This window comes from Nelusetta ayraudi, unplaced genomic scaffold, assembly GCF_046127955.1.
Source record: "Nelusetta ayraudi isolate G7.1 ecotype Tasmania unplaced genomic scaffold, CSIRO-AGI_Nayr_v1 ptg000042l, whole genome shotgun sequence".
Classification (NCBI taxonomy): domain Eukaryota; kingdom Metazoa; phylum Chordata; class Actinopteri; order Tetraodontiformes; family Monacanthidae; genus Nelusetta; species Nelusetta ayraudi.
The window spans coordinates 9,731,957-9,754,337 of NW_027466092.1; the positions used below are offsets into that span (position 1 = coordinate 9,731,957).

Genomic DNA, 22,381 nt, shown 5'->3' on the forward strand with positions numbered 1-22,381 from the left:
ATGGTTCAGTGGTTTGGCTTGAAGTGCAGGGCGGGGTCGTCTGGCTGCCTTGGGTCCCAGCTGTCACCCTCAGACATGCTGAGCAAGGGTGGGGCTTCCTTGTCACAATGAAACACAATGACAGCTCTGACTGTGGATGCCGGAGCAATACATGAGAAACATAATATTTCCAATTATTTTCAAGATACAACGACTGATGAAACATACTGGTGGCTTTAAAGCTTCTGCTAAAAAAAACAAAAAAACAAAATAAACCAGCAAACAAAATCCAAAGATTAGTGATCTTATTTCTGGGTATTTACTCTTAGCAGCACTAACAATGTTCAAAAAGGCCTTTGGTCCAATTGACATAAATGGGGTTGATCTAAAAAGGTTTCCCCAAAAACGTAAGAAGCATATTTGTCATATTGACTGGGCTTTGGTATGAACACATTTAAATGTTAATGACAGTGGAGGCTGTACTGTCTTTTAATGATATAAGGTTTTTGTAAATGGAAGCCAATATGTTGATTTCTTTTTGTTTGTTTGTTTTGATGTGTTAGTTACTCAAAGAGATTAAAATAAATCTATATCACATGGTTGCTGGAAGAATATGATGACATTTCCAGAAATCAGTTTTTTGGAATTTCTGAAACCATCTCTTGGGTGCTTTTGGGAGCTGTTACCATTAAGGTGTTGACTTTGTACACAAAACAAAGCCATATTCGAGTGTGATTCAGAAGTTACAGAAAAAGACCATAACACAATAATTATAACAACTTAATTGCATCATAGCCATGAAGAGGGACACCTTGGTGTACCCCACAGAGGTTAAACCTGGGGTTACAAAACTAACTTGAAAACTGAAGAAGCCTTAAGACAGTCACGAAAAGGAGTATTGACGTGCTGTGGCATTGACATGCAGCATAACAGTCATGTTAGCAAAAAGTTACAGGGAGACAGGAGCATTGGATTTTTTTTTCTTGGCCAGAGTGAAATCATGACTTACAATAAGTAAGATACCTGAAATGTCTACATTCCTTTTTTGTTATTTTCTTTTTAAAATATTATTGTAATTGTTCCTGTTGTTTGTATTTATCAAATCTTTTCAGAGTGACCTTATAACAGTAGGTCTATCATCATTACTATGAATTAAAGTGCAGCAAACCCTCATCAATGTTAATATTAATCATACTATAACTATTTCAGCTTGTTCCTGTTGTCATAGGGTCAGGGTTACATTCAATTTCTTCATTGAGTGTCTTGAACAAAAAAATCCAGGCCAATCATTGATGAAGAAATACATGTTGTTGTTGTTTTTTTTTCCAAAGATACATCAATCAACAAAGATATGACTGGAGATTCCCCCCCCCTTGCCCTCCTCCCCAACGCCATCCTGAACGACTGCAGCTATTGGGTTGTATAAATTAGCAGGTTCTTAACATTAGTCTTCCATCAACCAGAATTTCCCGTTCGTGGTCATGAAACGCTATTCGACGGTTGGGTGTGTTAATGCCCTGTGTCGAATCAGACTGCGTTCTGCAGTCGGGACAATAGAGGGTAGCTGAACTTGAATTCCACACACCGAGAACAGAACGACAAAAGAATGACAGGCAGGGAGGGGTAGAGAGGGCGGGAAGGAGGGCGCGAGGAGGGAGGGACGTTGTCATCACGTAGGGCCGCAGATGAGGAGGCAGGGGCGGGGTAGGGAGGCTGAGTCGAGCCGGTCTCTTCCCTCCCTCTCTGCTGCAGCGGCCATGCTGCTCTCCACCGCCCGTCTCGGTGCATCCCCCCGGTCTTCCGCCGGTGTGACCTGCTCCCGCTACAGCCATCCATCCCGGGTCGGCGGACCGGACCGGACCGGGCACTAGTAGTGGCTGCGTCTGCCCGGAAACAGCAGATCCACCGGAAGAGGGCAGAAAAGCCCGCACCGGGAGGAGAAAGAGGTGGGAACCTCCTTAGCAACAAACCGGCTTCACAGCATTATTGGTAGGTGTCTCCCTTTTAGTGCGCGTGCATCTACGGTGTGTGTGTGTGTGTGTGTGTGTGTGTGTGTGTGTGTGTGTGTGTGTGTGTGTGTGTGTGTGTGTGTGTGTGTGTGTGCCATTGATTGTGCGTTGTTAGTAAAGCGCAGCTTAGCGCTGTCTGTGCAGATGAATAAAATGAAGTATTTTCGTGCGTTGGACAGACCGGCAGCGCGCAGGTTTCACGACATTTACATGCGCAAACAAGCCCACGTTTGCAGGGATGCGTGAATTTGTCCGGGTATTAATCTAGTGGATCAATACGGGAAATCACAGCGAACTAAAATGAGAAGGGCGTGTAAGTCCTACACCATTCGCATGTTCTCCTTAATAGGATTACATCCATACATTACAACTATGCAGTGCATGTACAGTATGTCACTGACAGGGAGGATGGAGATGATTTCCAGAGAAAGCAAATACGAAGCCTCATTGAAATGCTTAGAACGACATTATCCTGCAAATTACTCTAATGAATATGACGCCAAATATGCCAATTTTTGAATTACAGATGTTGGTTCTCACTAATTAAAATGAATGTAATCTGTTTCTGCCAGCAAGGGAGGGATGTTGCAGTGGAAGCGTGACCAGGACGTGACTTCCACCACGGCTCTCTTCTGCCAGGTCCTGCAAAGGGTCCTCACAAAAATCTAGAACCAGATCACTGGGACTACTGCCGTTGCTGAGACAGCAGGAAGGTCACTGAGAGGACTCTTTGAATTTCGTGCCCTTCATGTTATTCAGTCAAGCTTGAAATTTGCAGGAAAACCGAAACAAAATTTGGAACCTAACTGCTTGAATTGATGGGTAAGTCCAACACTGTCCTGTAATTAGGTAGTCTGAGGTTTGGTGACACTGACATGGGTATACCAGTCTAAAGCCAGCATTGCAGCTTTCTTTAAATTAGTGAGTCTGTGGACTTGGATGAAAACATAGTAATTGAATTTCATACATCAGCAATTGAAAAGTATAAAATTTACTTTTTCGGTTATGTTTGAAGTTGGCTAAAATATAACTAATTTTCTTCATCAGATCTACAGACAAATTCTTAGATAGTTTCCTAAGGCCATAATAAGTTAAGTATTTATTTTGAAACAAGAAAATTGTGTTTTTTTTTTCTTCATCTAGATTACTGCCTCTACAGTTGTGCATGAAGGATTCTGACATATTGAAGAGTTGGAAGGTTTAACCTGTACTAGTTCTTCAAGCAAGTCAACATATGCAACACGTGTCATTGGGAGAAGGTTATTCTTCCTGGAATACATTCACGACTTAGTTCCCAGGGTAAGACTCATTTAAGCGAAGTGGATCATGCATTCGGAATAACAGAAGCATTCCTCTCAATACTCCTGGACCATTATTCATCATGTCTTTGAGTAAGACCCTTGAACTGGAGCACTTTGAAGAACGTGATAAGATTCGTCGGGGACGCTCCACCCGCACTAAGAGAGATGACTCCATTGCCAGTGCTGGCGGTGGGGGCTCTGGACCCAGCTCAAGGGGCAGCAGCCTGGTCCCTAGTCCTGCCCACAGTGCCAACTGTAGCTACTACCGTACCCGTACCCTTCAGGCGCTCACCTCGGAGAAGAAGGCCAAAAAGGTGCGCTTCTACCGCAATGGAGACAGATACTTCAAAGGTCTGGTCTATGCTGTCTCATGTGACCGGTTCCGCTCCTACGATGCGCTGTTGATGGAACTGACACGCTCGCTGTCAGATAACTTGCATCTGCCTCAAGGGGTGCGGTCGATCTACACCATCGATGGCAGCAAGAAGATCACCTCTTTGGACGAGCTAGTGGAAGGTAAGACTGCCTGCTCAGTTTCTTAGAATATGTACAGTCTTTGGGGCCCTACTATGGCCATTTCAGATTTAATAAACAGCCCTTATGATTGGGCAGCCGCTCACTACTAGCGCCAGCGAGTGGGGAAGATGGCTACTATCTCTCATGCAGTGTGGCCTCACCCACATTAAAAAAAAAGAAAAGGTCTTCAGGGGTGTTGCCATGATAATCAGCTCAATTTGTAGAAAATTGAGCGAAATCTCAACAGCTTGTTTCAGCCCAGTAACACGGACAAAGTCAACCCATCTAGCATTGCACATGTTGTCTTTTTTTCTACTTCGTGTGCTATAGTTGGCATGCCAGTAATGCATGAAGACATGCTAAAGAGCTGAAAAAGTCAACAACTCTGGCCATTTTTGGAAATTCACTTTAGAAGACTGAGGATATACAGCTAGCTGGTCGCCTTGTTTGTGCAATGATAACTAGTGGCTTCTGTGCTTAAGGGCACAGATGTTCAGAAAACAACATAGTGAACGCATGTATCTCCAAGAATATACAGCATGGCCGCAGCAGAGTTAATATAGGCTCTGATAACAAATGGTACACTCTGGTGTGTAATCAGCACCATGTCCATTGTCACTCATTCTCAATACACTGTGGTTAAGGAGGTTTCAACCTACTTATTAGGATCAAGACTGTCGCTGTCAGACTTTAAGATATAGCAGTTTGTTCAAAATAGAAAGGCCTGTTTCTGTCCCTATCGTTGCAGAACCAAAGTACAGTCGACAATGAAAGAAAAAGACATGAACGAAACAGGAATAGAAACTAGGCCCAACACATGTCTGTCGTGTGGTTACTTTTCTGTGGTCGTGAGGTCATGACTGTCATTGGGGCTTTAAAAAAAAGAAACGAAAAACTCTTGGTTAAGAAAACTGAATACTGCCTTGAAATGGCCCGATTGTGACATTGTAGCGTAAAGATAGGATATTGTGAACACAATGCAACTTATTTTTATGTGTGGAGGAAAATCACAATTACAAACATCAGCTGACAGTCGGGTTTCCCCAGTTTCTACATGTCAAGACAATCTGTCATATTCTTCATTGAAGCCTGTAGGTCTCTTCCCTCCTGCTATGGTTGTTATAATAAAACACAAGGACATATAAGTTAAATGAAGCTCCCTCCATAGACAAATGCCAGCCAGTTGTTTAAGGATAGTGATGTGTCAGCCTTGCCAACCTTAGAAATCTTATGCACAATTTGATGGCCCGGGTGAAGCACTCTACAAATGAAATAATGACCCTTGCCATGCCTAAAGAGAGCAGTACCATCCATTTCTCTAGACTTTTTTTTATAGGTACTGGACAGGGTGTCTTCCAGACATGTATATGTTATACTGTGTCCTGTTGTCTTGTGACAAATCATATGTCAATTTAACTTCAAAGACAAGCCACCTCTTATTTAATATGTTTTATGACATAGCGAATGTGAAATCTGTTCTAGCTGCTCTTTATTCCCCTGTCTAAGCTCATGAAGCCAGAGGCAGACCAGGGGATGAGTAACATCCTTTATTATCAATATTGATGTTTGACTGTGTGTAATGTCTGCTAATGAGGGTGTAAGAGACAGGAAGCTTTCAGCCAGGCACACACTAAAAGATGGATGATCACTTGTGAGCACTTTGTGGCATCAAACTACTGGAGAAGATTCTAATGTCCGGCAAGTGGAACATTTATAGTTTGTGTGTGCATCCAGGCTGCAAAAATGAATAGAACGGGCCTGCAAGTCGTGCAGATTGTTTCGCTACATTCCGGCCCTAGATGACTTTGAGGAAAAATAACACTGGTTTGGGAAATTTGGTTTAGTTGGGTGATAATTTGTGTCGTCTAAACGCCAGCTGAGAAAGCTTAGGTTAAGAACTGTATGAGCTGTGTGAGGTCTCTAAAGCCACGTTCAGACTGCCAGCCAAAATCAGATTTTCATCCCATCTAGATTGACACCTGATGGCTTTTTTGTAGTCTGAACAGTCACAAATCACATGAAATCCGATTCTTGCACGACGGATTGAAACCACCTTCGGGAGGTAGTTTCAATTCGCATTGGGACAGATGCGTCTCAGTCTGAACAACTCCAAACACACCGGCCGTCGCTTGACGTCACTCCAGGCGACGCAAGACCCAATGTGTCAGACCTGAGAGCGGTGGTGTGGAGCTGTAACGTCATGGATCAGACAGAAGAAATAGAAAGCAGCAGTCCCTGGACAGAGGAGGAAACTCATTGGCTCATCAGTCTGTGGGGAGATACAGTAGCTCCATTCAAGCCAAGCTTCAGGACATGTATCGCAGCAAGTCCTTTTAGTTTTTTCCGCCGTTGCAATAATATGACGTCACACACTACACGTGCTGGACAACGCTTCTGCTGCGACGTCGTTGCTCCAGCAACGTGTCAGATGGGTCAATAATGTGGCCCAGTCTGAACTGAGCGACATCCCATTTGGACACTTGCTAAAAACAGTATGGAGAGTCAGCCCTGCAGTCTGAATGCAGCCTAACAGACTGAGACACAAAGGAGAATTTTGATCTATTTGGGAGGATGTCGCCCAGAAGGGAGAAAGTCAATCGTGTGGGCAGCAGGGTGCCTTTGGTCTCGAGTAATGTCGCTTGACTTATCCAGGATCCTCTGTCTGAAGATGCTTTCCAAGCTTGGCAAAGTGCAGCCCAACAGTTGCATAGAATAGTGATATGATTTGTCTGACTCGCCTTTCTCTGCCCTGCAGTTGCAAGACAGGAGGTGTTCTATGCTTAGTGGGTCACATACTTGAACAAGCAAAGGTAGTCCTGTGCACTGGATTTAAATGACTGCCTGCAGAAGGACATTTTAACTGCAGAGAGATCCGATGTTTGGGGTTTAATGTGTAAAGAAAGCTGGGAGCTGGGTGAGGTAGGTGTGTTTCTGAGCACTGTACAGCCTGGCGGGTTCAGTGAGAAAGGTGCGTGTTTGTGTGTGTCTGTCTGCGTTGGAGAGATAGTGAGCATGGCTGAGAGATAAAGAGAGGAGGATAGAAAGAATAGTGAAGCAGAAGGTGAGCCATATTTATCCATAAAAGGCAAAACCACATCAGGAGTGTGCACGTGACTGGCTACAACCTGCAGGCGAGTTTTAATGGCATCGTCAGTTTCCTCTCAAGTTAAGGCTTACTGAAAGATAATAATAATGATAATAATGACGACTGTGTAAAGATGTTTTTTTCAGTTTAGCTAATTTGCTCTGGTGTGAATAGTTCATCTTTTAAAAATTAGTTTTTGAGGAAGTCCACATTGCATCCTGCACAGTGGATGAAAGAGGACAATACCCTCAGCAGATCATCCGCCGGCGAGGCGTTTCCCACCTCATGTTAGCGGCAGAGGGTCAACTGTGCAGGGAGACGAGAGAGGATGTGACGTCTGCTGTCACCTTCACTGCAGTCACTGTCCACTCTCTCTCTCTCTCTCTGTCTCTCTCTCCCAGACACACACACACACACACACACACACACACACACACACACACACAGACAGAGGGTGTGTTTCTAGAGTTTTTGACCAGTCTTTAGCCCTTGAACTGTGGTCCAATTGCAGGCGCAAGGCAGCAGAAGCAACTCTTGTTTTCTTTCTGCTCATTTTAACCGTTGCAGAAATGAAAATGAAAAGCGTATTCACTCAAAAAACAATTCTTCTTCTGTTCAAAATAACAAAAGAGATTGTTGGTTGTTGGTTCCAATTCATTTTTAAGCACAATAAAAATATAAAAAATATGTGGAGGAAAACAAACATGATTTTTCAATTTCCTTTGAAAATTGATTTAAGACTTTTGCTGTTTTATTATTATAGTTTTTTGTAGAAAAGCACATACATTTTTTTTTAATCACAAATTGAATTACTTTATATCATTTTGATCTTGCCTCTGAATCTAATTTATTAAAATGAAATGTCTTTTTGAACATTTATAAAGTGAAGGTTTTTTTTGTTTCATGATCTTTTATTTCATTGACTCGCCCTAAAATTTCTAAAGCTGTGGTCTCTGAAACATTTCACGGACCTTTTGTAAAAACAAACAAACCAACATTTGCTTCCTGTTTCTCCATGAAGGTGAATGCTACGTTTGTGCCTCCAACGAGCCCTACAGGAAGGCCGAGTACACCAAGATCTCCATCCCAAGCTGGAAGCCCGGCGCGGTCTCTGGCGCTGGGCCAGCGGGCGCCGGCCGTCCCGCAACGGCGTCGGCCGGGGTGTCGGCGAGCACCGTCCCCAGAGATCGTCCCGACGGCCGAGAGGGCCGGGAGAGCAAGGACTTCATCAAGCCCAAGCTGGTGACGGTGATCCGCAGCGGCGTGAAGCCCCGGAAAGCAGTGAGGATCCTGCTGAACAAGAAGACGGCTCACTCCTTCGAACAAGTGCTGGCCGACATCACCGAGGCCATCAAGCTGGACTCCGGGGCCGTCAAGAGACTGTACACACTGGACGGGAAACAGGTGAGGACGCTTTTCAGGTAGCACTTCTCCTCCATTATCGATTCATAAATTATATGGGAAGTCTTCTGCTGGTGGAGATTGAATTCTTTTGAAAAAGAGGGATCAAACTTTATTTCTATACAAAATGTTCCTGTTTCTTCCTAAAATGTTGATTGTCTTGATTAATAGAATTAATTGTATTAAACTCGGCTTTGATCGTTCATCGGTCACGACAGAACAAACAAAAGCTGCCAAAAGGTTTTCGCGTGTAAACGTTGTCTCAGGCAAACAACTGTTTTCTGAAATCTGGAGCCATTTTGCACAGATTGAGTTTCCTCTGCTCATTGTGAATGTATCCATCATGCTCAGCTCATGATAGAATCAGACAGAAAGGCAGCATTGGTTCACTGGAGACCAGGTTTACAGTATTTTGGTACCAAATAACTCTTGGAGTCGATTAAACGTACGAAGGCACAGCCAGCCCAAGCCTAACACTTCATACTTTTAGCCCAATCTGGTGTCTGTGTGTGAAGTTCTAAAATGACTGCAGTCGCTGCTGAGACTTTGGATATGCGCCGATCTTCTTTGAATCCCTTTTTGTGCACTAGTAATGAGTTGATAAGTCATTAAGTTTGTGGCTTTTAGTGTTCCATACATTCTATTTTTAACACACACACACCCACACACACCCACACACACACACACACTAACAGAGTTAGGTTGTGACACAAGACAGAGCTGAAGGAAAGCAGACAGAGCAGAGCGCTTGTTTGAGGGCATTGCTGCTCAGATTTACTTGCAGACAGACAGACAAAACGGAAGAGGAAGGAAGAGGTTTCTGTAATATGCATGACACTCATTTAGAAAACTGTAGTCTTTTGAAAGATAGACACACCAGCCCATAAGCTTTGGATGGTAATTAAATGGAAACAAATTACTTATTTGTGTCATTAGTTGAATGGATTTTCATGCATTTTAATGTGAAAATAGTGTTTAGCTTGGTCTGAAAGAAGGCTTTTATTTTGAAAAGCTGTGTGCCACAGCAAAGGCCCAGACGCCGTGCTCTCTTTAGACTAAATCTGTGTGTGTGTGTGAGTGTGTGTGTGTGTGTGTGTGTGTGTGTGTGTGTGTGTGCGTGCGCGCGCGTGTGTGAGTATGTGCGTGTGCTTGTGTGAGTGTGTTTTCCCTCCCTGGGCCCTTTCAGTATGTGCAGTCACTTTATGCATTGGGACAGAAAACCAGTCTCTCTCTCTCTCACACACGCACATATTGACACTGCAGTGCAGTTACCGTGGCAACCAGCCAGCCAGTAACGACTCATCTCTTACAATACACAGCATGCACACACACACGCACGTGCACACACGGAAAGAGCGTGCAGTTCTGGAGAAGTAGAGTAAGAGTGAAAGTGGAGGAAGAGGAGGAGGAGGAAAGAGAAGAGAAGAAGCAGAGGTGGAGGAGACGATGGAAACGGTGAAGTGAAGCAAGAACAAAGTGAAGTTTTGTGTAAATACACACTCTCACACTTGTGTGGTGTGTGCGTGTTTGCACATCATTAAAATTCATCCCTAGTACTCCTCCCTCTCTCTCCCAGGAGATAATTTTATGTTTTTGTCAGACAGTTCAGAAGATCGACACAAATCCTCTCCATTTATGAAAAGAATGAAATGCAACCAGTTGTTTCGCTCTTAAAAAAGAGAGAGAACTGCATTTTTGCTATTACTATTTATTTACACGTTTCTGGTGCAAACATCTTAGTGTAAATAAAACCTTGCAATCTTTAAATCTAACTTTGGTGAGTTTCTGGTTCAGTTTTGGAATGTATTATAATGTTAATTGTGGCCCTTTCAGAGTTTGGTTAACAGCACCTGGTTACAATCGTTGGCCCTCTTTCTTAAGTCAGTAAATTTAACATTTCAATGGAAACAAATAGCTAATTGTTGAATTAATTGTAAAGACAGTTTTATCGAAATTGAGGCCTGCAAGCTGCAAATACAAAATGTCGCCTCAATAATAATGCACACAGTGAAATGTGCGTCATTATTATTGCCTCTGCTGGTAACTTGTTCTCATTCCTGGGCAGTGCCATGACTTCGATTAGAAATGTATTGTGCTCATTATAGTGGCTCTTAAAGATGAAATGAAAAAAATGGAACAGTTTTTGCCAACAGTGCGTATACACGGTGACTTCTTTGTCAATCTGATTGAATAGTTCAGATTCTCCTGTTTAAAAGAACCATGAATGAAGAGATCGGAGTGATCTGTGGGTTCCGCTTCAGTCGTGCTCGGTGATCACGTCACAAATCTCTGTCTGATGATCATGATCACATGATCCCATGCGCAGCTACTCCTGGAATTTCACTAATATTTAAAATAGCGTTGTTAGCTGGAATAATCAAGCTGGTTGTGTTTGGTTTTGTGTTTCTTTTGAAGTGGTGAAATGAAACTGCCTCCTTGTTTAAAATGTCAGGGGGAAGAGCTGAGCAGGGAGCCATGATCTCTATCCACGATGTGACACCATCGTTTCTGTAGTGAGAAGACATCCGATGAGCCGTTTACACTCCGACCAGATCAAAAACAAGGCTGAACCTCCTCCTGCTCCTTGACATTTCGATCGATGAGGGCAATTTGATCGTGTTAACATGATGTGACTTAAAAAAAAAAGATAAATCAGGTCGCTGCAGAACCTGATTATTTACGGTCCATGTAAAGGCACATGGTGGCCATGTGTTGGCCAGATTGTGTCCTGCTCAGCGATTTATAATTCAGCACCACGGACAGTGACGGAGGCCTCAAGGTCAAGCACGTGACCTCTGACTATTGTATTGGGATTACTGATTAGGACACATGGCCTCACAGAGATTACCGCTGGTTTGCTTTCAAATGTGACTCGCGTAAAAACACCTTTCCCTTTTTATATCTGTTACAATCACCTCAATGCAGCATATGGATCAGAAAAACCTGTTCCAGCTCCCTCTTTAAGCCTTCCAGCCGCTCTGCTGTCTTCTCCTCGTCAGCCTCCGCTGGAGAGCAGCAAGCTTTCTGCTGCCTTGACACATTTGGAACAGCAAAATTGATTGTCTGAAAGTGAATAGCGGCGTCATTAATTAAAGTGGCTTCACCGTCAGTTGACATTGTTAATATGCTGCCGCGAGAGGTGGGAGGAGTTAAATGTCAAGCTTATTAGTAAAACGAGAGAACACACCGAATACACACGTCTCGTCTGCCGACTGCTCTTTTATATCGTTGATCCGAACCGTCTTTTTACATTGAACACATCACAATATGACTATAAACTCGTATTTCAGGTTTCCAGTGTCAACATCTGTTTTTTGTCTCTCATCATTCATCATTATACAGCGTCTTTGTTGTTAATATTAGAGTCCTGGTGTTGTTTTGTTTTAGTCAAACCGTGACCGTTTCTTAACGTCCGCTCATTTCCCAAATGCTTTGACTCTCCACTCAATCTGATTTGTATTTTAATCCAGGAGACAGTTCCTCGACAGCACAGCGTGTGTTTGTTCCCGCGTTCGTGTCCATTGAAACATTGCCAGTGGCCAAACATGATGAGAAAAGTCCTGGCTGTTTTCTGCCCAGTCACTAATGTGTTTTGTAAAATCTCTCTCTCTCTCTCTCTCTCTCTCTCTCTCGCTCTCTCTCTCTCTCTCTCTCTCTCTCTCTCTCCCTCTCTCTCTCTCTCTCTCTCCCTGTCTCTGTGTGTGTGTGTGTGTGTGTGTGTGTGTAGCTGACCAGCCTGCAGGATTTCTTTGGGGATGACGATGTGTTCATGGCTTGTGGGCCAGAGAAGTTTCGCTACGCTCAGGATGACTTTGTGTTGACACACAGCAGCAAAACACCAGCCTTTGTTAATGGTGAGCGACGCACACACCCTCACACACACACACACACACACACACACACACACACACACACACACACACACACACACACACACACACACACACAGCTAGGTATCTTCACAATTAATCCATTATTAATTAATTGTCAATTAAGAATTTAATCGATTATAATTAAATTAGTCGCAAATGAATTGAACATTTTTTACACGGGTAGTTGATATCATGATAACAGTGTAGGGGAAAGAAAGAGCAATTCACCTGTAGATACTGTGATGGTCATAATATACCTAGAACAAGTTACTTTTAAACAACTTAGAGGTCAACTGAAAGTCAGAGGATAAATGTTGAGGGTGTTTTTACTGTAATGTAAAAATGTGTCACACTGAACCCTCAACATTATTTAAGGTTTTAACTAATGTGTTCCTTACGTATTTTCCACAGTGAAATTAGGTTCTCAGGAAAAAACGCTGCTTATCAGTTAATCGTTAATCGATCGATAAGGTCAATCAACTATGGATTAATGAATTAATCTATAACCTGCATCCCCAGGGAAAGGTCAAGTCACTGGTCACTGGAGTGTGTAGATAACATCCTATTGACTCTTTCCAGAGTGCAGAGCTAAAGTATCGCGCGCCGCTGCCCCCCCCAAAAGTGGCAAGATGCCCAGCAGGACTCCACCCAAGAGCCTGTCCAGGACAAAGTCTCCAGGTCTGAGGAGGAGCCAATCACTGCCATCATTAAAATGTCACAGATGACATCACCTCTTCCTGAAAACTCACCATTGGTATTGCCCCTTTCTCTCTCGTGCAGCCAATGAGGCTTCAGGATCCCAGTCAGCTGTGAAGTCGGCCCGGTCCAGCCCCTCCCCCACCAGCCCGGGGACTCGGCGCAGCCTCAAGGTCAGATATTGAAGGATTGATTGGCTCTGTGACCAGTCAGTCATTCGACCATTACTGGGATGCTTCTGCTTTGGATTTACGTTGAATGTTTCTTTCCAAAGTCCTTTATTTACGAGCCGTTTGATGATTCTTTGGCTCAGACCGAAACATGAAATACCTCAATCCTCACAGTCCACATTTTGTCCCTTTTCCACTTGTGCATCCCAACTCTTTAGCCTCTCCTGAGTCCCTTCTTCTTAAGTCCAAATTCACATGATTAAAAAAGAATGTTGCCTCTCTTTGCTATTTTCAGATGTCTCCTCGTCGTTCCTCCTCCACTGACGTGAATGGAGAGGCCGAGCAGCCAGACGAGCCTGTGGAAGGTTTGTCTTTGTTGGTGTTTTGATGTACGCAAGCGTTCACGTTTTTTGGGACCAATTTGAAACTCCATTTGAAAGGCTTTGGAATTACAGCTTGGGTTCAGTGATGACGAGTCTCCGATTGATCAGAGTGCTTTTGTCCCCCACAACTGTGACATCCAAGCCTTTAAAAATATCTTCCTGAAACAGTGGCTGGGTATCAGGCAGCTGCTTGGAGGTTGTGAAGCCTGGAGTTTGGCAAAAATAGCATCCCAAAAAAGGAGCAGCGAGACGTTGAGAGAAAAAAGAAAGTCTGTATGTGTTATAATTCTGTCATGGTGTGTTTATTCAGTACATTGACTTAAATTAAGCCCCTAAAGCAGAGCAGGTTCTGTGCCTCAGTGTGAGTTTCTGGGTTGTCGCAGTGAACTACACAAGCTGACACGCCAGTGGAAGCTTTGTGCGAAGGTTACATTTGTGTAAAACCAGTAAGATACAAACACTTTGTCTTTTCTTCACACCTCACAGTAAATGGGAATCGGTCCGTTTCATCCTCCATCATCAACGACAAGTACCAAGTTGGAAAAGTGATTGGAGATGGAAACTTTGCTGTGGTGAAGGAGTGTGTGGAGAGGTGAGCAGCAAAACATCCATTTGTTCTGGCAAACACTGATGTTCATTTCAACATCTTTTCCACTGTTGTCTACTATGTTTACACCATAATACTGCAGTCACAGCAAGTGAAGGTGTGTTTCACAGACGAACTGATGGTTTTCTGTATTTAAAAAAAATAATAATTCAGGTTCTTTCTGTTCTTTAACAGATCAACGGGACAAGAGTACGCTCTGAAGATCATAGACAAGGCCCGCTGCTGTGGGAAGGTATGAAGAGCACTGACCTATTTCTCATGTAATACTTTGGAATTTTCATTTAGTCATTCCTAATTTAACTCCTTACAAAAAAGTCTTATGTTTTATATACTGAATTCACTGAATTCCCCTCCAATGTCTTATTTAATTTCACCAGGTTGGTCCCATTTAGATTAAGAGCTAAAGGACAACCAGCATCAAGTCAAAGAGAAAAGACACAGCTTGTGTCATTTACTTTATTAACTTAAATAGGGGAGCAAACCCCAAATTGTTAACCTGCATGGACTCCAAATCACAGAATTAGGTAACACTTTATAATAAGTACACACTATTAAGCAGTAGTTAATCATTAATAAATACTGAATGCATCATTTATAAATCATGTTTCTGACATGAATACTCATTAGTATGTAGTTTATAAACCCAGTTATAAAATCTATTGGATTGGATCTATGGATGAGCTTATTAATGATGAGTAAAACATTTATAACTATATATTATAACTGTGTCTATAAACTACATACCAATGATTATTTATGTCAGAAACATGATTTATAAATGAAGCATTCAGTATTTACTGATCCATAACTACTGTGCTTATTAATGATGAGTAAAACATTTATAACTGTGTTTATAACTGTGTTTATAACTGTGTTTATAAACTAATGAGTATTCATGTCAGAAAAAATGATTTATAAATTATGCATTCAGTATGTATTAATGCTTAACTAATGCTTACTAGTGTGTACTTATTCTAAAGTGTGACCCAAAACTAAAATTTTAAACTGCTTTATTCAATTTATTTCTATTGGAAGTGATTTAAAATAGTCCTAACAGCACCTAAATCTTTCTGATAGAGTTGTGGGAGCTGCTCCAGATCCTTTTAGTTTTTCATTAGCCTATATTTACCTTGAGCTCTTGATGTGATGGTGTCTTATCAGCATCAGCGTCTGCATCAGCATCAGCATCAGCAGCTGTGTCTGTGTGTGTCAACAGGAGCATCTGATAGAAAATGAAGTGGCAGTGCTGCGCAGGGTGCGACATCCCAGCATCATCCAGTTAATTGAGGTGGATGAAACTCCCAGTCAGCTCTTCCTGGTCATGGAGCTGGTCAAGGTAGCCCCTTCCTCCTCCTCCTCCTCCTCCTCCTCCTTCCACTTTTCATATCCTCGACTTGTTAAATATATTGACGGCTCTGCCTCTTCAGGGTGGAGACCTGTTTGACGCCATCACCTCATCCACCAAGTACAGCGAGCGGGACGCCAGCGCCATGGTGTACAACCTGGCCGGAGCCATCAAGTACCTGCACCGAATGAACATCGTCCACCGAGACATCAAGCCGGAAAACCTGCTGGTAGGCAAGCACACACACACACACACGCACACACACGCACACACACACACACACACACACACACACACACACACACTGTTTATTTTCTCTTTCAGTTTCTGCTGAGAGAAATACTGGATGTAAAATACTGAAAACAAATAAAGTAGAAACATAGTTCAAAGACAGACCATAGTAACTCAGTCAGTTGGGATAATGTGAACCTGTGAGGTTAAAAACACACTAAGGAACTAAAGGGGAAAAGCAAGTTTTGTATTGCTTTTTTATTTTAATACCAGAATTTGTTCTGTTTCACTGTTGTATAGCATTATGGCATCTTTTGAGTTGAAGTGAAGCATTTGTGCACTGCAGGTTTGTGAGTATCCAGACGGCACCAAGTCGCTGAAGCTGGGTGACTTTGGTCTGGCGACGGTGGTGGAGGGGCCGCTCTACACTGTGTGTGGGACGCCCACGTATGTGGCGCCGGAGATCATCGCTGAGACCGGGTGAGACAGCGGAGACGTTCAAGATCTCTCGGCTGGGGAAGAAATATGCAAGTATTTCAGTTGATGCCTAACAAGGGTGTGTGTGTGTGTGTGTGTGCAGTTATGGCCTGAAGGTGGACATCTGGGCGGCCGGAGTCATCACCTACATACTGCTGTGTGGATTCCCGCCATTTAGGAGGTTTGTGCATTTAGAACGTTTGAAATGACGACCATATTCTTCTTCAGAATAGTGTTTTCAATCATACGCAAACTTGATTTTACTGGGTTGGAGCAATAATGTGGCCTCGATAAGCCCTGTGAAACACGCTCTCAGTCTCTAGGAAGAGCCAAAGTGATGAGACACCAAATTAGCAAGAGAAGTAATGTTAACTGATAAATGATCGTTTGACTGAATAAGTTAAGGCAAGTTACGTTACGTTATGTTACGACAAGTTAAGTTATGTCAAGTTAGGTTAGGTGATGGCAGGTTAAGTGCAGTTAAGATACATCTAGTCATGTTAAGACAATGTAAGTCATGTTCAGTTATATTAGGGTGTGTGGACTTAAGTTGTGTCAAGTTTAGTTTGGTTATACTAAGTTAAGCCTAGTTATGCTAACTAACAGCAAATTGTGTTAAGTAATGGTAAATTGCGTTAACTTATGTTACGCTATGTTACATTGTGTTTGGTTATGATGCTGGCTCCCAGAATTGATCATTCCTCTTGTGAAGCTCATCCACTTGAGTCTGACATAAAGACTAGGTGTGTCATGTAGGAGCCTTCCAAAGCTTGCTCTGCTGTTGCCTCATAAACCTGTCGTCAGCTGGGTGCACTTTGGTTCCAGTCTTCTGTTCCTGTTTCTCCTCTCAGTGAGAATAATGTGCAGGAGGAGCTATTTGATCAGATCCTCAGAGGGAAGCTGGAGTTCCCGTCCCCGGACTGGGACACCGTAGGCCTGCCAGCAAAGGTACAAACTCAAGTCTGTGTTTACGAATGAGGCATTGTGTGCATGTTGCATTAAGCAAACAGAGCTTCGGGGCACCTTATGATTCAATAAGGAGGCTCAACTCTTCCTCTTCCTCTTCCTCTTCTGCAGCTGCTGATCAGCCAGATGCTGCAGGTGAACGTGGACAGTCGTTTCACTGCAGAGGAGGTCCTGTCGCACCCTTGGGTGACGGTGAGAGAGCCAACGCTCACATTCACACACAGAGAGAAAACAGGAACTTGACAAAAAAACAGAAATGTCATTTCCTCATGAGAAGCGTGATTGTGTTCCTCATTTTCGAGGAAAATATCTCAACGCCGAGGCCTCGGCTGGTTTTGTTTTTGCACAACTAAAAACTAACTCAAACACAAACCTGCACGTGCGCATTTTGTATTCAGTTTTCTATACCTCCCATCCCTGTGCGTGTTCAGGACGAGGCACCCGTCGACTCCAACACTGTGAGCAGCACCGAGGACCAAGCCAGCGGAGACACACTGGAACCGGAGCACGAGTCCCCCGCCCTGGAAACCAAACAAGTTCCTTCACCTTTGGTCTGAAAAACACCCACTTTCACAGCGGCCATCGAGCTAACGACGACTCAGCAGATCTCCTGACACACCGTCACCTCTCACCCCGGAGCTGAGCGTAGACCTCACCGTGACAACACTGAACTGGAGTGACCTCCGGCAGAGAACATGTCAGGACTTGGCCCCTTTTGGATACACGACTCACCTTCTGGAAGCCAACAGGTGCGCCGTCATCTCCGCCCGGAACCCATTTTTACTACAGAATGCCAAATTACCTCTTCATAAGCTGACAATGATTCTCTTGGTTCACCTGCAAGCTTCACATCATGACAGCTGGGGGTGAATTTTTACAACAGATTACAAATAAACCCTCCGTCACTACTTTCCATAGTGTTACAACTCCCCAGAATCTGGCTGAAGTTGAATCTTTTGCGATGCGCTGACGTCAAAATGAAGTTCTCAAGGCTTTGAGTGAGAACGAGCTGAGGGGCACAAGCTGTTGGTTTGAGCCTCTTTCGCAGTCAGCGATTATCCCTGTGTTTGAACTAGACAGACGACAAGCCGCTCGACTTACTACTGTGAAATGCTTCCTCTGCCATAGTTTGGTTTCCTTGACACGTTTTGTCTGAAACACTTGAATGTTAACAGGTGTAAATGGGGGACGACGTTCAAACGTGCAGCGAGTCAGTCTGTCTTGGCGCGTTTGGCTTAGAACATAGCATCATTTCACTCATCACACAACGCCAACGGGTTCCCCCATCCGTGGTCAGATGTTCCCTTTTATTCACCTGAAGTGAAATCTTCTGAAAATCTGCAATAGTAAACATCCGACTTTTAGCGCCAGACGTCGGCAGACATGTGGCTTCTTGACTTCAGACTTTATCTGCAAGTCTTAAGTCTTGTCTCAGCAACGTTTCTTCTCGCTTCTTTTTCTCATTTGGAGGAGCTTCGTTACAATGTTCAGTGCTGTTTAAGAGGCAGCCATCACATCCAGACTGGGACACCATGAAGGTGCTATGGGACACATCCTGTCTCCTCGCCCACTGTGCCATGGGACCTGACATCTCCTGAGAGCGACCCCGCTCTCCATAGGATCAACTCAGAGCCTTTTTTAGAGAACAAAAAAAGCTCTCACTGCTTTGATAGGAATATAAACAGTGCTCGCTCTAAAGAGGGGGATTATTTTCTCTATAGTCGCTGCCGCTTGGCAACCTGGATGTCTTCCACTTGTGATGGGAAACGGCCCATTTCTCCAGGATTCAGTCCCTGCCCTCTCTTTCCTCCGCTGACCTGAAGGTCTCACTTCACTCAAACAGGAGGATTGATTTGAGAACCGTGCCTGCTTAAGCTACTCATGAGTTCCTTCCCATAACCTGAATCTCAGCCCCCTCCCACCAGAGTCCAGCGCTTTGCCACTGGCTGTAGAGACAGAACAAGGCTTGTTGCTTTCAGTTATTGATTGATTGATTGATTGATTTGGCAGAAAAACACTGTTGCAGGGCAGTTAATCTTGTGAATTTAACAGTTTTAATGTAAAAAAGAAGCCAAAACCACCTGAAGTAAACCTGTAGGAAATCAAAGAGACAGCCAAGAATTTAAAGCGTCTTGGACCTCTAAATTTCTCAAGCTTGTCGTTGCCAAATTCACGACCACGACTCTCAGTGAAAACAATAAGCCTTGGCCGCATAGACTCCACCTTGTCTTGACTGAAGGACGCTTCCTGTCTCCTCTTTCTCTGTACTGTAACTCAGATTGTCTGAGGACCTCGAAAACCTCTTCTCCGGCACTCACTTTTCGACCTCCTCGAGGTTTTTACCTGCAGTATGGCCGAGGCCAAGGGCGCATTTCAGTCCGAGCCCAGAGCTCCTCCCACCTGCAGTCAGCAGAGAACACAGTGTTATGTAAATTATGTAAATATCATGCTGTCTGTCTGTGTCTGTCTGAGTCTGTTGTGCAGTAGGGAAACAGTAGCAGTTTGATGAAAATAAAAGAAATACGAAATTGAAGCCTCGTTCGTGACCTGACAGCAGCCCTGCTACGCCCTGGCCTTCCTAAACAGACACAGGCTGCGTTCAGACTGCAGGCGAATCGGATTCAAATCAGATTCCTTCTCAAATCAGATTTTTAGGGCTGACTGTCCACACTGTTTTAGCAAGTGTCCAAATGGGATGTGGCTCTGTTCAGACTGGACCACACATAGACGTGTTTGGAGCTGTTCAGACTGAGACGCATCTGCCCAAAATGCGGTTCCAAACTGCCTCCCGAAGGAAGGTGGTTTAAATCCGTTTTGCAAAATCGGATATTATGTGATTTGTGACTGTTCAGACTACAAAAGAGCCGTCCAGTTGCAATCTGGATGGGGTAAAATTCGGATTTTGGATGGCAGTCTGAACGCGCCCAGAGTGTGGCGTGACAAAAGGGACCTCATCGCATTATCAATGAATCTTTTAGATCCAGGAAGTCAGAGGTCATTTTCTTGATAAAACTTTTTAATGCTAAAAATTAGCTGTGTTGTGCAAGTACTTCCCTCTAGCTAAATGACCTTAGTGCTACTCCTTTACTTCTAAAATACATAGTTTCTGTCTCCACCTAACTGAGATGATAATGATATTGAAAAGAGGCCAAGTGTTTGTCAGGGTTGCTGTAGTGAAAGAGTTCTTACCTTGACCAACGCCGACTTCCTGCTTTTCCATCCGTGGAAACTCTTTCCTTCAGGTCATGTGACCGTGAGATTTGACCAATCATGGGTTCCATTCTATCATGTCTGTCCATCCATGCATCCGTTATATTGTGCGTTCATGAATTGTTGAATATGAAGGAGTCGCTGTGTGTTTGTAAATAAGGGTGCGAGATTTCAGTACTGTGATGTTTTAACTTAATTTCATGAAATGATTGAGGTTAACGATGTGATCTTTTTTATGACTGTACGTCTGCATTGAAGGGGTGGGGTCGAAGAGAAAACTTGAAGTCAGGATGCGGATGGATAAATGTGTCGACCTGATGCAGTGTTATGACCTTACCATGACCTTTGAACTTAGCACGATCTTTCCATGGCCTTGACCTTTGGCTGAAGCAGCTGATTGAAGAGTTTTGGGATCATTCTGATGGAGGTAGCAGTGTTTGGAGGGACGTTTCTTCTTCTTTATAACCCCAATTTGATTTTTTTTTTTTTTGTGTTTCATTTTGTCTTTAATTGTGTAAGATAATCTATGGAAGATTAGTGACGGAGCTCTTATGTTACACTAATTAAAGGTCTGAAACAACCTCTACTATTGCTTTGTGACAGTCTGCCCGCTCAGACAATCCCATGGCTAACTAAACATGTGGAAGGCACAGCGAAGCATCACACTCAGTGGGAAGCTAAAACAGAGCTTTTTGTGGGAGGCTGTAAACAGATGTTGGAGTGTATCATGGAACAAATAAGGATCTGAAAATGGGTACGATGGCAAAGGATCAAGTTTTGACAGTGTTTTTTCCCCCCCGTCGTCCCTACGTATTTAAACTTTGACAGAACTTATCACTTTGAATATTTATTTGTCCCCACTGATAGAAACGCACTGAGAGAGCTGCAGCTGAAACTCTTCCAATCAGCCGCTCGGTCTTTGACCTTCTATGCCTGCTATGAGCCCAGTAGTCTTAATTCCTTTCTCTTTGCTTTAAACCAAAAGGAGCCTTTTGTTCATGCTGTTAGCAGTGCAGCCACACCTGTGTCCTTTGTCGTGTTAATATGTTGTGGCTGTTTTGTCTCACTGCCACCCTGTAGCTTACAAAAAGAACTAGATTTGCACAACCGATGCAGTCGTCCTGTAACTATTCTGTTTTGTCACATTGGAAGATATTATATCCGGTTACTGTTGTCAGTAGATTCACAAATCGTACACAAAAAAAAAAAATCTGCTTTTTCTGTTTTGCATTAAATCTAAATAAATCGTGCCACCAAGTAAATTAAGAACAAAAATAAAGCGCCTCTTTTCTGTCAGTCTCTCAAACTGACACATTTGAGACTTGGTTGTAGCGATGGAAAACTCGCAGGTGTCAGTGTTGCTGCTGAGCGTTGTGACTCAGGGTGGCTGCACTGTCGAGCCCGTTGTAATGCTATGTGTGTGTAAATATGTATGCGTGTTTATGATCATTTCACATCATGCCTCATTTTAGATATTGCCAGATTTTTTTTAAGAGCAGTGGGAAATTTTGAATTTCGAACAAACTAGGCTGCGTTTATGTTCACATCAATTGGTACTAAAGGTAAAAAACAACAACTTTATTTTCATTTTTCTATCTGGTAAATATTTGCTTGAAATCAAAGGCAGCCTAGTCCAGCTTCTTTGAAATTGACAAAAAAAATCTAGAAATTGTTTTCTGCAATTCTTAGAGAAAATTGAAGCCATTTATTTTTCACTCTCTCAAACTTTTAACAGAGTTGTTTTTTCCCCCGTTTGTCTGTTTGAACTGCTTTTAGGAAAACCTGTCCTTTGTTGAAGTGGTAGGAGATGTGAGAAGAGTATTTCAAAGACATGATGTTGACATGTTACTGATAGCTAATGGTTTGTAATGTGGTGCGTGTTGAATCCTGAAGTATGATTTTTGGAATCAGGGTGTGAGGAGAGGTTAAAAAAAAAAAAACAACAAAAAAAAACCCGAGACCCCGACCTGGTTTGAGAAAAGATGCTTTCAACTGTGAAAATAAAATCTGATGCAGCAGCGTCATGTAAATCCCGAGTTTGTCATGTTTGAGCCGACAGTTTTCTTTGCACGCTGTGGACGATCAGTTAGACTTACACACAAATTCACTGTATTAACAAAAGAAATCTATGCA

The 22,381-nt window shown here is 43.2% G+C and overlaps 1 protein-coding gene across 2 annotated transcripts; it reads left to right on the forward strand.

Moving 5' to 3' along the window:
* The first annotated feature begins 1,624 nt into the window (after positions 1-1,624).
* On the forward strand, positions 1,625-22,278 carry LOC142893529 (serine/threonine-protein kinase DCLK2-like). Of its 2 annotated transcripts, none has more exons than XM_076034180.1 (17): positions 1,625-1,968; positions 2,561-2,810; positions 3,132-3,805; positions 7,912-8,294; positions 12,019-12,145; positions 12,743-12,841; positions 12,944-13,032; positions 13,325-13,394; positions 13,899-14,004; positions 14,194-14,251; positions 15,236-15,355; positions 15,447-15,593; positions 15,942-16,075; positions 16,176-16,253; positions 16,924-17,020; positions 17,150-17,230; positions 17,470-22,278. In XM_076034180.1, exons 3-17 carry the CDS (start codon positions 3,370-3,372, stop codon positions 17,593-17,595), a joined length of 2,151 nt encoding a protein of 716 aa, XP_075890295.1. In that variant the 5' UTR covers positions 1,625-1,968; positions 2,561-2,810; positions 3,132-3,369; the 3' UTR covers positions 17,596-22,278. The 2 variants fall into 2 exon arrangements, with proteins under 2 accessions (XP_075890295.1, XP_075890296.1); XM_076034181.1 differs by having other exon boundaries at positions 2,565-2,810.
* Positions 22,279-22,381: the final 103 nt, after the last annotated feature.

Coding starts and splice junctions, on each gene's coding strand:
- LOC142893529 (XM_076034180.1), top strand. CDS start 3,370: ATGTCTTTGAGTAAGACCCTTGAACTGGAGCACTTTGAAGAACGTGAT. Junction 8,295..12,018: donor ACACACTGGACGGGAAACAG/GTGAGGACGCTT, acceptor GTGTGTGTGTAG/CTGACCAGCCTGCAGGATTT. Junction 16,076..16,175: donor GAGATCATCGCTGAGACCGG/GTGAGACAGCGG, acceptor GTGTGTGTGCAG/TTATGGCCTGAAGGTGGACA.